We start from the raw sequence: 14,507 nt of genomic DNA on the forward strand, positions 1-14,507 counted from the left end.
CTCTCTATCTTACCACACTATTTGAGCTCCACCAAATACGACCAAACACATGTCAGCGAAGTGTGATATCCAGAAGACGTCAGCGTAAACACATTCCCTTCTCTACTACCCCTATGTTACTTCATCCGCTCTAGCGTGAGACTCCGGCAGTCTACTTCTGAGTTACGTGATTCTCTTCTTGTATCCACTCGAGCTCCTTCCCACAGATAATAACGGATAAAAGATATACTATCCTTCCTTGGTTGCTTTTTTTTTTTTTTTTTTTTTTCACCTAGCCATTATGCACATGGTTAATTACGGAAATTATTATACGACTTCATCTAAAATATACCAACATGTTGCTATTGCCCGTTCAGAAAGTTTCTTTATATGAAAGCTGCTCTCTTAGTGCCATTTGTGCCAGACAAGAATTAGAGAAAAATTACGTTTTTATTATCTTTATTCTAAAGAGACTCATCGCACGTATGGCACACGAACCACTGAGTTTACAGTTGCCTTATATTTAGTGCGTTACGACGAGCTGGATCATTGTATTAACCTCTGTAAAGCGGTGATAAGGCTACAGTGAGGGCAGAGACCGAGTACCTACCCTCTGTTTTGTCCTTCGTACGTCCCGTGTCAAACGTTACGTCATATGACACACAGTGTCGGCGACGAGAGAACAATGTTACCCACACCTTTATCTACCTAGTTATCTTTCTGCAAAAGTAGAGAGAAGTAATATTCTGAGCGAGATTCAAGTTTCAGAAAGCCAACCTTTCAGCCGTTCACCTGCTTGTTGACAAGTTTTGAGCTGACAAAATCTCGCCAGACCAAGTAACTCCGGATCCAGGAAGCAATGCGAAAGGCGAGGAAATCTAGCAAAAGAGATGTACAACGTGACAACATGACTTGAGTACAACATAGAGGAGAGAGTGAGGAACAATTAAAATAATATTTAAAAAATGAATATCGGCTACACCTGATTTAAAACAGAACAAGAATGGCACACGTGTTCTAAGATAGTCACTCTGTCACTTGCTGAGTAGTTACACAGGACATTACAACTCGACCCTTAGGATTCCCGTCGAAATCCGTGAAATCTAGACAAGCATCTGTAATGAGTCATTTCACACTTGATGTTATTAAGTTTATTGTCTTATTATTTTCATTCCAATGGATATGGCAGTAAACACACGACATTCGCCTTATCTTGATATTCTCCTCAATGGTAGATCGCTTAATCACGGACACGACACAAACAACAACCCACAGGTAAGATGTATAAATTCAATCTCTTATCATCGGAGCCTGCCTGGAAATACATCATCTTGGCTATCTCAGACCTTCTAGAAAAAAAAAAACTGTTCTCACCCAGCAGCAGGGTGACACATGAACGACACATTTGCATGCGACTTGACGTGTCGAGCGTTTGGACATAATTTTTGTCTCGCCGTCACCATTGCAGCGCTGCCTGCACACAGTCGGTTCACGGCATGACCTACCTGAATAATACAATTCGCTGCGCCGTGGATAACAAAGCAAGCAGTTGTCGGGATCACGCTGGAATGAAATGGGAAAGCTGTTGCGGCCTGGAGAGAGAATTGCGTATTAAACCAGTTGCTTTCCATCTCTTCACTGCAAGTAATGTTTTTACCTTTCATTGGCCTCGACATGTGCAGGTGTCCAGAGTAGAGAAAGGCTGCAGAGAATACAATAATGGTTTTCTCCTTGCAGAGGAGTCGAAAACTGGACATAATATTCGTGCACACTCACAGCACATGTGGTCTGCATCTGGAGGACAGGTAGACACTCCTGACGCGTTAACTGACGTAATGGAAAAAACCCCAGATGTAAGCACTTTTTTGTTTCATCTGTTAATTAGACCACATACTATACTACTATAAGAAAGCAAATTTAACATTAAACAGGAAAAAATACACGGGATCACACGAGAGCAGAAGAAATCGACGAGATGACAGGGCCTTTGATTTTCAAAAGCATTACCATCTGCTTCATGACTCAACATCGCCGTGACAGAAAGGAGAGACTTCGACGAAATTAGCAACCACTGTCCTAAAACTTATTGTTAGCTAAACGTAAGGGAACTTATAAAATCGACAGCAGACTCAAGTATATCCAAAAAAGTCACGAACACAATATTGTTTCATACAAAATGTCGACGAGTCGTAGGCTACCCTGATTGTTGTTGCACAAACAAAAACAAAAAACCTGCCGGACATAAACCCATGTTTTAACCCTTTTGTATTCACATTCTGATGGAGACTTAGCCTGTGACAATAGCAAAAGATGTCGAGAAGTCGTTACACAATTTCATAATCGCCTCGTTTGTTACTTTTCTATCATCACACACGCAATCATTACACACGTGTACATGTTTAACTTGATAAAGTGATTCTTCACTTCAGGAAGTTTTGTTTTGTTTTGTTTTGTTTTTTGCTTTGTTTTGTTGTTGTTGTTGTTGTTGTTGTTGTTGTTGTTGTTTTTGTCAGGCGACAGAATGTTTTTGTCGTCTGCTAAAAAGAGGTGGAGTCAGGTAATGTCTTTTGAATTCTTTCACGTCACCGGATCACTCACTTACAAACGCTGTGAAAACAGAAGGAAGTTTCTCGAAAAACTCCTGTATGTCTCTCAAACACAAACCTCGCATTTCATTCGCTTAAAACACACAACACTTTCGTATTTTTGCGTAACCTCGCATTTACACTTTGCTCAAACTCAGATGATTTGAATTTTCACGCAACCTCACGTAAACGTCCCGTATTTTCACGTCGCTTGACACGTAGACCTACAGTCGTTTTCCCTTCTTAATTTTCTCCTCTTCAGATTTGAGTGATCCACACCCTGCACATGCTGCGCACCGCTGACTGGCCCTGCAGGGTTAACGGTCATCGTGATGCTGTCACACCCCACTGACGCCGACGGCAGCGACATCAAAGTGAGCGTACTACGCGCCGTGCGTGCTGAAGTTCTCGACACGTCACAACACCGCGAGACGTCCGAATGTTCTGGATCCTGCCGTGACGCCGTGGCCATCGACACACTACGGACGAGTCACGGCTGTCCACCAGCTGAGTTCGTCAACCCAACAGCTCCAACGAGCTGAACATCACCAGAGTGACGACGACCAATTTGGCTACTACACTGCGTCATGATCAACGCAGTACTGGTGAGTCATGGTGACGCAGTGGGGGGTCAACATCGATGGCGCGGACTTCAAGCGCCTTAGAACTGAGTACAGTCGGCTGATTCGTTATTGTGCTTCATATCTTCTGAGCTATTTCTTGCTAACCTCTATTATCGTGTAGATAAGTAACTGACCTTATTTGATGTTCTTCATCAAAAATGTACGAGCTAAGCGAAAACCCGTTGCCTTACTTCCTTTCTTGTTGGAAGGTCAATGACTTCTGAGTCTGATTTCATTTGTTGTGTCTGCTTCCCTTATCTATTTCATGCAAGTTTCTAAGTAATACTTTAGTCTGCTTTAATTTATTAATCAATTTAAAGGACAAGGCAAGCAAAACACAACATCGTCATCGATTTGTTTTTCATTGGACAAGAGTACGGAAACCTGTCAACCGTCATGTTCGACCAAAGCAATTCTATTTTTTATGTTAAAGAGATTGTCAGCAAACGATTTTATTCTCAGTAAACCGTTGGAGCAGAAAGTCATTCAGAAATCAGTTCTCACGTGTGTTTTGCCTCCCGGCCTTTAAGCTACGTTACTTCACTAGACTGTCATTAATTTACTGACTGCCATTCCTTGCAGACACAGTGCCATTATGGTCCATCGCCGCAGCTGTCATGCTAGCTTGTGAGTGGGGCTGCGTCATCTGGCACTTTCGGGTTCAGCTCTCGCACGAGGCCCAGAGACAGGGAAAGGACGGCTTTGAAGATCGTCCACCCGCGAGACAATCCCGCAAAAACCTTAGGGATTCGCCGGGACATCGATGGGAGATGGAAGGCAGGACGGTTTGGCAACGGAACTACCCTCGTCGACAACATCGCACCACCGTTGATGGAAATTGTAGAAGCAGACGAGATCACGACACAGCTGTGACGTGAATCACACTGTCGACTACCTCGCGCCCCCGTCTGCTTTCCTCTTTTTGTGTATTTTTCGTCTTTGATAGATAATCTTCTCGTAAACGTGCTCTGTTGTAAAACATCATTCTCATTTTTTACTTGCTGTTTCATGTACACATTATTGACACAGGAGAATCAGTGCCTTGTTTGTTATATGTTGTGCCAGTATTAAGAGTATCTTCCTATAGAATAGATGAGAAATTTATGCAAATTTTCTGCCCACCGGGTTTTCTTGTTTTGTTTTTTTTTTTTTGTTTGTTTGTTTTTTGTTGTTAATAAGTGAGAATGACGTGATATCTGTGAGTGATGAGTTAAGATGGTTGCGGGTGGTGTGCTTTCGACTGGCTGTGATCATGTAACACTTGTCTCGTCATACACAGATATGATTTACACCGAAATGGCCCGAGCGCGCATGTAAACGTTAACCTACATGTAATTGTGTGCTTTACCTCTCAGTGAACTGGCTTCCCCGAACGCACAAAAAGACCAAGATCTAACTTTGTATCAATGCATTGGTCAACATTTTGTAAATAGTTTATTGTACAGAAGGAGGAACCGCATGTATGAGAGTTTCACTTCTTACACTTAGAATATCAATAGCCGAGTTTATTATAGAAATTTTAACACAGAAGTAATATAAGAAGAAAACCTTACGACCGTTTATGTACGAGACCAAAAATACAAATGGTTTCTGTGTGTACAGGCTAAAACTTTTGTTTAGTTATCGTTCTGATAGCCAGCATCAATAACTGGGTTTTTTATTTTTACTCAGAAAATTCTATCGTTTCCCGTTAATAGGTGATGTATTGTTTCATGGTTATTTTTTTATTTACTGAGTGGTGGAGTATGAGTCATGTGTTCCATATGAGCAGTGATGGATAAATGAGGAACTAACGTCTTCATGGATCAGTATTGTACGTGATTACAGATGTCCAGCCAGAAGTCTCTAAACAGATTGTTTTATATTTTAAAGGAATGTAATTCAATAAAATTTTCAATAAGAAACTTAGCGGCATTGTTATAATGTACGTGAAAGTCAGTAGTTTGCTGTTTCTCTTCATGTATGCTGTGTGTGTGTAGACTGTGTGCGTGTAGGTTAATTGATGATGATGATGAGGAGGAGGAGGAGGAAGATTTTTAAGTGCATTTCTCTGTGCTGTATCAATGCTATAGAGTTTCCATTTATCATATGTTATTTACAATAGTGACGAAAGAAACATTCCAATTTTTTTTTTGAGGGGAAAGTATAGAACCATCTCAAAGTCTCTCTCCATCAGCCACGTAAAGTGTACGACAGACTATTAACTCCTTCTCTCTGTCATCACTCGAGAATACGCAGATGATTTGACTATTTTTTCGTGTACGTGTAAGGCCCAAACTCTTCTATAATTTTTGGTGGATAAATAATAATAATGCATTGTAGAACTGTTGTTCGCTCGTTGGTCGGTAATTATTGGTCTCAATATACAGTAGCTATAGTAACTTGAGGAGAACATCTGCCCAAGATGTATTTGAGAACTGGTGTGCTATTGAGATGGTACACATTATTATTCGAGAATGTAATTGAAAAAATATATTCGCTGACCTCTGTGTGTGTGTGTCACTTGCTCAGTCTGTTCTGCTGTATTTTATTTATTTATTTTTGTATTACTGCACATTGTCCTCACCCTACCCATTCCCTACAGAAAAACGAGGATCCTAACCGAATGCAGGAACTCTGACACCGTGTTATTTCAGTAAGTGATTCACCATGCATAGTGGCAACTATTGTGCGCACGATCAGAGCAGCACCTGGGTGGCGTGACCAATGGCCGAGACTGATGCCTGTCCACGTCAGCTTCCCCAAGTCCTCAGACAATCGTGACAAATCACGTGACAAAGCCTCATGAACATCAGACTGGCTGCAGGCTGCGAATCAACCACAAGAACCGAAGGAAGAACTTCAAACTTAATGAGCCACACAGTTAATATTCTAAGGAAGCTGTGAGAAGAAGGTAGGTACCTTCGCGACAAAGCTTTAGAACCGAATGTTCTCGAATTCATCTTTCTGTCTACCTGACTGTTAGTTTGTTAGGCTTTTTTTTTTAGGCGGGGGAGGGTTTCTTCAGATATTTTGTTAGTTTCCTCACTTCCCTTCCAGTGATGAACACGCCGTCCGATCAACACGTGTGGAGTGAGCACGTGTCCACTAAGCTTCACGACAACTGTAGTCATCTAATCGCGTCGTTATCGATAATTAATTATCATACTTTTCTACTTTATCATGACACTTGCTATGCGGTTGTTAGATATGACTCCTCGATCGCGGATATGTTTCTCATTCATATTAACATTTATAATCCTTGATTATATTTTCTGTCATTTCACAAACACTTCAACACCAGAACAAAATGTCTCGTGTTGATCATTGTCTGATCCGTTTGTGCTTGTGTCCGTGTATGTGTGTGAGAGTGCAAAGGGCGTGACTTTTTGTTGTTCTGGGGCAGAGTGGTAAGATGGGGGAACAGAAAGAGTTTGGGTGTACTGAAGATTGATCAACTCCATCCTCACCTGCTTCCTAGGAGTGAAAACGCCGTGTGTGTCATCATTAGTGAACTTGTGTCACTGATAAAAGTAGCAACATCTGCTAGCAACTGAATGTTTTGATAACATGGTCATGGTCATGTTTTTGTGACCCCATGTACAACAGCAGTCGCAGCTTTGCTCATTCATTAAAAAATTGTTACTAAAGTGATGGAGCCAAACAAGCCAAACACAATGACACATACTACACCTGGCAACTGGTTTCTTGTGACCTTTACAAATAACCTCGCCAAACATTTGACAATATTTGCCAGCCTTATAATGCCTTTACAAATATGGGAATACAGAAAAATCAACCACCCACAACATACACACAAACATAGATGGACAGGGGAAGGGCAAGCAGACAGAGCTTTTATTTCACTACCTGTATGAGTTGTGTGATTTCCTATATTTCTGAAGGTTTTCAAAAGTCAGTGATGATGAAGATCGCTCTCCTCATCGTATGACAGCAGCCGTAACAACGGTTCAGAAATGCAGAGGTCATAAATAAACGTCCTTTATGATACCTCCGTCAACTTCACATGTGACCCCGCGACATCCAAGGATCCTGACCTTCGAACTGTCCAGGCAGGAGATTTTCGACGATTGTGGTTTTACCAACCGGGAGGTTCTTCAAAACCGAGACCACGAGTAAGATTCTATATCTCTCACTCCTTTCCATAACTTTGATTCTCCGAGAAAATTCATTCCATTTTTAAGAATTTTTTTTTTCTTTTTCTTTCGCTTCTTACATTATCCCACGTTCACATAAATGCACACACACAAACACGTAAACGCATTGTCGAGTATTAAAAGATGTTCTCATGATCACAATTGCAGATCATAGTCGGGTGGCCGTGCTGGAGGGGCGACGAGTGTTGCACGTGCGAAAAGTGGATGACGTGACTTCGGGGTTTACTGTCTGATCTACATCCACACGTAGACCGCTACCTCACGGTTCAACATGGCGATCAACGTTAATGGACCTTACTGGGAGACCTGTTTCTTAAATACAGAACCAATCTTATCACAGGTAGATTTTTTTTCCTTTATATTTGTGTTTTAACCTCTTGCGGTTTTCGAGATCCGATCTCATCAAAGACAACCTCTGCGAATTTGTTTTTCTAACTTAACAACCTCTGGGAGAGGAAAGTTAAAGGGCTACAATGAACAGAAAAAGAATTTTCTAAAACGTGATAAATGGTCCTGAGATTATAAGGGCAATAAGAGATAATAACAACATGCAAAAATTTACCATGAACAGAAAAGGGCAAAAAAATCCCATAAGAATGCATAATTAGGTGTGTTAATTAGGTTATAATTAATGACGTCGCGCTTGACCTATTGAGTGTTGTGGGATGTATTTCGAGAATGGGAGCTTATAAAATCGCGTATTGCAGAGCAGAAGAATATCATTCGATTTTTTCATGAGTTCGAGCCAATAAACTTTAATCTGTCAGGGGAGAAAAAATAGCTGACACCAAAATATTTCGTTCAATCAGCAGAGATATGTTCGTACTTTATTTTTGGGATGGGTCATGGCGAAGAGGCTTTGTCTTATGAACTGGTCCCGTACAACTCTATTACTATCGAATTGCCCTTCTTCAGTCAACCGCATTTTCTTCGTCAAACCTCACGATGACATCATTTTGACCGCAGGTTCCATAGCTGCAGCCGTCTGCTTCGCCGCCATCGGGATGCTGTGCTGTTGTCTACAACCACAACAGGCCAAGGAGATAAGGAGTACGAAGCCGCACGGAAGAAGGCAAAGGGCGGCAACAAACCTGATGACGTAAAACCCACGTTGTCTTCCGAGCACTCGAACACTGCTTACGTTGCTGACGATGAGTTGGTCAAAACAACACGTCATCAGCCGCTGGAAGGGGGCGTTGAGAGTAACAGCATCTCTGTCACGCCTGACCAGTCAGCAGACGATGCTTACGTCACGGTCCGCCTGTGAACACTGAAATGCGCGTTAATGTAGACTTGCCTTTTATTTCGTTATTTTATTCATTATAGACATAATTACATTATGCTATAAAATGTTGTTTTTTATTTTGGTTATTTCTGTAAAATTAAGGTCACACCCTTCGAAATTTACGTTTATTTGCCTGTAAGTCCGCCAAGATGTTAAAACTGGGGAAGTGGATCGCCAAGGGGAGAGGGAAGAGATATTCCTTCTTCACATGAGAAAGTCGTGTTTTTATAGGTTTCTTTTCAAACTTTATGCCGTTTGAAACCGCTTTATTTCATATGACAATCTATAAAAATTACAGTTGAAAAAAATGTGCATGTCTTTAATCTGTAATTGTATCTCACATATACACACTCTGCCTAGGGCCCCGCGCTTTGAAGGGGCCCCCGCTTTGATTGATATGTGCTTTAGATCCCAACTAAAACCGTGTGATCGTGCGGAGGCCCCGCACATTGCCTCGGCCCCGCGGGGGTAATAGTTTGCAGGAATCATAGCATAATAAGTAATAATTAAGACTTATAGTGAGACATTTAGGAAGCCATATGCTGAAATATTATATAAGCACAAGAAGAAGAAGATGGGATGTCATCACCAGTTCTATCTCTTCTTCCCTCTCTCTTTCCACACTTCTGATATTTCCTACCTCTCCATCTACCTTATTTTTCCCCTTTATATCGAGTGAATGTGTATCAAGAGTGAAAGATGTTTTAGAATGCATTTAATGCAGCATGCATTTTGTATATTGTTTACAGTGAATAAAAAACTAATAATAAGAATACAGAATACTGTTATAAAAGAGAACCAGAGAAAAAGTGGTATTGAGTTAGAGAAAGAGAAAAGAGAAAGAAAAGGAAATTGATACTCGGAGTGCATAGAAACTTCCAATTCAGGAATAGGTTTACTTTGATAATTCTATTTTTGTTACCAAGCACCTTATATTACCGAAAAATGCGTTATCAACATTCAGAAAAAGATAACACGTCAAAGATTCTACTTTTGCATCAAACAGTTACTCCCCCTTATTTTGTTGACTGCAGACCTTTCTTCCTGAAGGATGAAAACGACGCATAGAAACGGATTTTTCCTCAAATCTCCATCTCTTCAATAATTTATTCTAAAGAAATAAAACCCAGGACTGTATACAGCACCGGACCCGCCTTCTCCATTATTCAACGTTCATAGGTAAAATAAATGTATAATTATGGTAGAATAAATCTTGCAGAGACAAGAAAAGGTGTAGAACCTTGAAACAATTTTTTCATAAAAAAAAGAAATAGAATTAATTGTTTCGCCCTGTTGACTCGTAAATTTGAAACATTATTATAGTATTTGTTTAATGAGAAACATTAATAAATGTTTTCACTTTCGGCGTGGTGAAGCATTGGTTACTTATTGATTCCCCCTTCACCCCTTTTGTCCTTGACGTTAAAGGAAAAAACTTGTTCCAGTAAAACAAAATCACATATCCGACAGACGCATGCCACCTTCATACTTTGATCTATTTCCTTTACAATATTTATATACATCGGGTATTTTATTAATAAAGCCACACACTAAAAAGAAGTCTTCACAGTTTCTTCCCTCAGCTTCAAAACCTGTGAAAATTACAAAGGAAAATTTTTGTGATTTTTTCAAGGAAAAAAAAAATAGTGAATGTTGAATTCTAGACATGAACCATGTCACTAATATTCTACTTGCCGCACACGAGAAATGAAGTCTACAGAGCGCGCACTGTGCACAGGTCTCCAGAAGCTAAAAGCAGTGAACTACGTCATGACAGGGGTGACGTCAGCGAAAGTGTAGACTAGTGTGCGCAACAATGGCATCGCGGTCTTAAACCGGTCTCGGGCAGTGCAGATCTTGTTTCTTTAGGTTTGGAGGCTTCTGTCTTTTATTTCGTCGAACTTTCCGGCACAGGAGAAGACAAAGAGAAGCAAGCATCTGTCATCATCGTCATTGTGATCATTTCAGTCACTGACACAGGATGTGTTCCATTCGCAGGCAAGATCCTAGCTGCTGATTACATCTATCGGCTCCTGCTGCTGCTGCTGAAGTCAGAACATGATAAAGAACTTGATAAAGACATGCGTGGAAGAAGATCAACTGACATTCGGGTTATAGTGCTTGCAATTACTCCAGGGAAATATCTGTGATTTGTACTCTCTCTTTTCCTCTTTCTCCCTTCTTTTCTCACTCTCCTTCCATTTTTACTCCCCAGCCCCACCCCACCTTTCATCAGTTAATAGTACAACATTTCCAGCCATGCCACCCAAGCAAGAGCCGCCTTCAGCATCACAGATGACGACACCAGAAGCAAAGCCACCAGAAGAAAAGCCACCAGAAGAAAAGCCCCCAAAGCAGCAAAAGAAGTATGTACCCGAGAAACCATCCAAAGTGATCTTAAGACACCTGAAAAATCGGCAGGTGTATGAAGGTGGGAAAGTTGTTCTTAGCAATCGGCCACCGAGTCGTCTAGTGCTTGGTAAGTTGACCTGTCAGGTAAGCAGTCGTATTTCACGTGACACTAGCGAACTTCGTACAGAAAGGTGTTAGCATCACACAACAGTGACGTAGGAAGATGCTCGGCTTTGGGATTTGGTGGGAGTGGGAAAACTCCTTGCTGACAGTAAACGACGTTCGCACTCGCACATCACGAAAATAAAGGAGATTGCATGACTGCAGCCATGCAGACACACTCGAGTACACGGGGGTAGCATCACAGCACATGGTTCTTTCAGTGTTAAACGACAATTAGTAAAACTTAAGGACATAAAGTTCATCCGATTACTGCAATCACAAGAAATTATGTAACATTTAGAATAAGATAAGCTTTATAATCATATAAATAAGATTTGCAAATCAGTGTATCCAAAAGTAAAGTTTTTAACACCTCCAATGATGGAAAGATAAAAGGACAGGACTTTTATATAAACGAAACAAGAATTAGGCTTAGATTAAGTGCCATTGTGTGTTCAGTGTAACCTATTCAAGGGGTCAGTTCGCCATCTCCCTCAAAACTTTCTTTATTTGCAGGAGAACTGGTCCGTGTATGGTTCCGTCTGTGTCCGCAGATTGCGACGATCCCTTGGCGCCTGCATTCTCCTCCATCAAGCTCCCTGACGCCAGCACCTTCACACCCTTCATCTTCATCGCCGATGAGAGCGCCACGTTTATGAGCAGAAAGGACGGCAATGTGGAGACCAGTTTGCTGGTCAGGCTATTCCTGCCTTCTGGCGAAAATGAAACGACGTTGGGTGCACGCTACGAACCCATGGTTGGCCCCGTCGTCACCTTTGACTCTGACAAGATCGGCTCCCGCTGGAAGCTGACCGCCATTGGCCTCGACAAGTTCGTGATGGAGTCGGTGCAATTCAGGAACACTTGTCTGGAAGCCCGAAAGTACAGACTGAACCTGCGGGTGATGACGAGTCGTGACTGGGATCGCATCCACCACGGCGTGTGGGACGAAGATGCGACGTGCACCATCATGACCAAACCCGACTTCGCGGTCAAAGAGGTCGGCGTCGTGGTCCGCTAGCCACGCTACCACGCCTTTGACCCTAGAAACACAGAGAAACGAACCTTCTTCCCGTCTTGACGTGTAAATCAAGATAATAAATTCACCGATATGGTCAAAGAAACTAGAAAAAAAAAATAATTAATTTTTTTTTCTTTCTAAACCGACATTACTTCAATAACGTAAAATGTAATCCCGTGTAATCCAAGCAAAAATCAGGGGAGATTTCTTTAGTAAAATGTATTTTATCTGTGTTCGTCACAGCATTTCACTGACTGTAAGACAAAGTTCTGACAAAAATCGCACAATCACCACACAAAGCTAGTTTCAGAGGTGAACTGCGTGTTTTCGGTGCCAAGTCCGCAATACGTGTTGGTCAACACCGGGTGAGCAAAAATACTTGTTGACTTCGTGAAAAACAAATTACAGGAGATAAAAAAAAGGACTGAATCAACACAATCAACACTAGGAACCTAAAAAAAACAATAACAAATATTGAATATTGAAGAGTATAAATCTATTTAATAAGCATTTAGTTAACACTAACATTTTATTAAATTTCATAATGGCGCCCTTTCCTGCACGTATGCAACCGATGTCTTCAAAATGTCATCGCAAACTCAATATACGTTAAGAAACAGATGGAATTTCCACTCCTAGCAGTCTGAACTACGAAGTGGAGGAAGAGAAACCGCTACACAAAACCATCTCCGCATCATGAAAAAAATTAAAATATTATTAGACAACACTATTAATGCAAGTAGAGGTTACTCTGAACACAACAGACAAGAGACCTGTCAGCTATTGTTCTCTTTAGTTTGCTTTCAACAGTTGCTGTGTTTTGTGAAAGGTTTGTATTTTGAAGATGAGAGTTGTCGACCCAAAGAACACACGCACTTAGTTGTTCCGTAACTATTTTGTAACCGATGGAAGAGTCTGATATACATCGCTTACGTGTTCGTCTTTCACTTTATCTCGCTGATAGGATTGCGGTTTTTTTGGTGATGTTACATGAGACAATGCTTTTTCCAATGCTTTCCTCATTTTTAACTGATGACAGATAAAAGTAAAATAAATGAGGGCCCAAAACAACCGAGTCAAACTACAAGTTGGTGACATTAGTGAAGATCGCGAGCAACGTCTCCGAGGCGTATTTCGCTTTTGTTTTCCATTGAAAGAAAATTATTATGCAGTGGGATCCTCATAAAGATTTCAGGGAAACGAAAATCTTTTAATGTCTATTGAACTCGTGCGTCTGTCTCCCGTTTCTGTCTATTTATTCTTTTTTGTTTGTGTGCGTGTGTGTGTGTGTGTATTACAACTAAGTATCAGGGTTGTCAGTAACGGTTATCCCACACACTATCACTGCTAATAACCGACTCGATATCAAACATATAAATTATTATAATTAAAGACATGGTTGTATCTGGTGTAAACGTAACTTCATCTTTCAACAGAAAAGGGCAGAATGTAAAAGGAAAGACAGGAGAATAAATGAACAGAAAAAAGTCAACTTGTGCATGCTTCCGTTTCCAGTGTGATTTACTTGTAAGGGGGGGGGGGGGTGAACTGGTGTTTTACGCCGTGTCAGCAATTGAGACTATATCACGGCAAGGCAGCCAGCCCTGTAAACAGATGCCACGTGCAGAGAAAGAACAGCATGCCCGAGAAGAGAACTGAACTCGGGGCAGCCAGCCTTCACTGTACTAAGCAAAACAAGTGCTAGTTACAAGATGATTGCAAGATAAGGATGATGTTGTGTGTCAGGGAAATGTCTTATTTCGCTTGTAAGCGTAGTTCGCGAGTGTGTGCGAGTGTGTGTGTGTGTGTGTGCGAGTGTGTACTGCGTGAGAATAAAAGAGAAAAAAGAGTCTAATTCGTAAACCCCGTGCAGGAGCATAAGATAACTGATGACACGTGACACTAGTAACGACAGTTCACCTCCAGGTGTTCCGCTCAGTGAACAGTGTGTGACATTCCCAACGCAGCGGCCGAGACGGTTGGTCCTACCTGTACAGGTGTGAATACAGACAGGGGAGTCTGTGCTTTTAGTGCCTTGTCGACTAAAGGTAAACAAATATGTGTTTATATTGTTCTGAATTCTAAATTCTGATTTCACAGTAAAAGTATTGTTAAATTGTTTCAAGAGAAAAATCTTAACGTTCAGTAAGAAATCACGTGATGAGTTTAACTCAGGGAGACTAATAGTAGCAGTGAATGATAGTCTAATTAGTAATTAAGTTGCAGGAACTCATGTGGAGGAACAGTTAAGGAGGACCTGCTGAAATGGATCCCTAACTACAGGAGGGCCTGAGAGCCTTCTTCCTACACCGGACCTACCCAGGGGTGACTACAACCGAGGCA

General features: G+C 41.2%; 1 protein-coding gene across 2 annotated transcripts in view; it reads left to right on the forward strand.

Annotated features, from left to right (window-relative positions):
- LOC112560617 overlaps positions 1-12,379 on the forward strand; it is a 39,844-nt gene extending 27,465 nt beyond the window's left edge. Inside the window, exons 1-2 of one of the 2 annotated variants that reach the window (XM_025232557.1) lie at positions 10,514-10,995; positions 11,660-12,379. In XM_025232557.1, coding sequence (XP_025088342.1) covers positions 10,889-10,995; positions 11,660-12,164 — 612 coding nt within the window. In that variant the 5' untranslated portion in view covers positions 10,514-10,888 and the 3' untranslated portion in view covers positions 12,165-12,379. Of the gene's footprint in view, positions 1-10,513; positions 10,996-11,659 lie in introns of those variants that run through there. The other variant, XM_025232555.1, reaches the window with a different exon arrangement.
- The last annotated feature ends 2,128 nt before the right edge of the window (positions 12,380-14,507 follow it).

The sequence above is a fragment of the Pomacea canaliculata genome, linkage group LG3, assembly GCF_003073045.1.
Source record: "Pomacea canaliculata isolate SZHN2017 linkage group LG3, ASM307304v1, whole genome shotgun sequence".
In the NCBI taxonomy this organism is placed as follows: domain Eukaryota; kingdom Metazoa; phylum Mollusca; class Gastropoda; order Architaenioglossa; family Ampullariidae; genus Pomacea; species Pomacea canaliculata.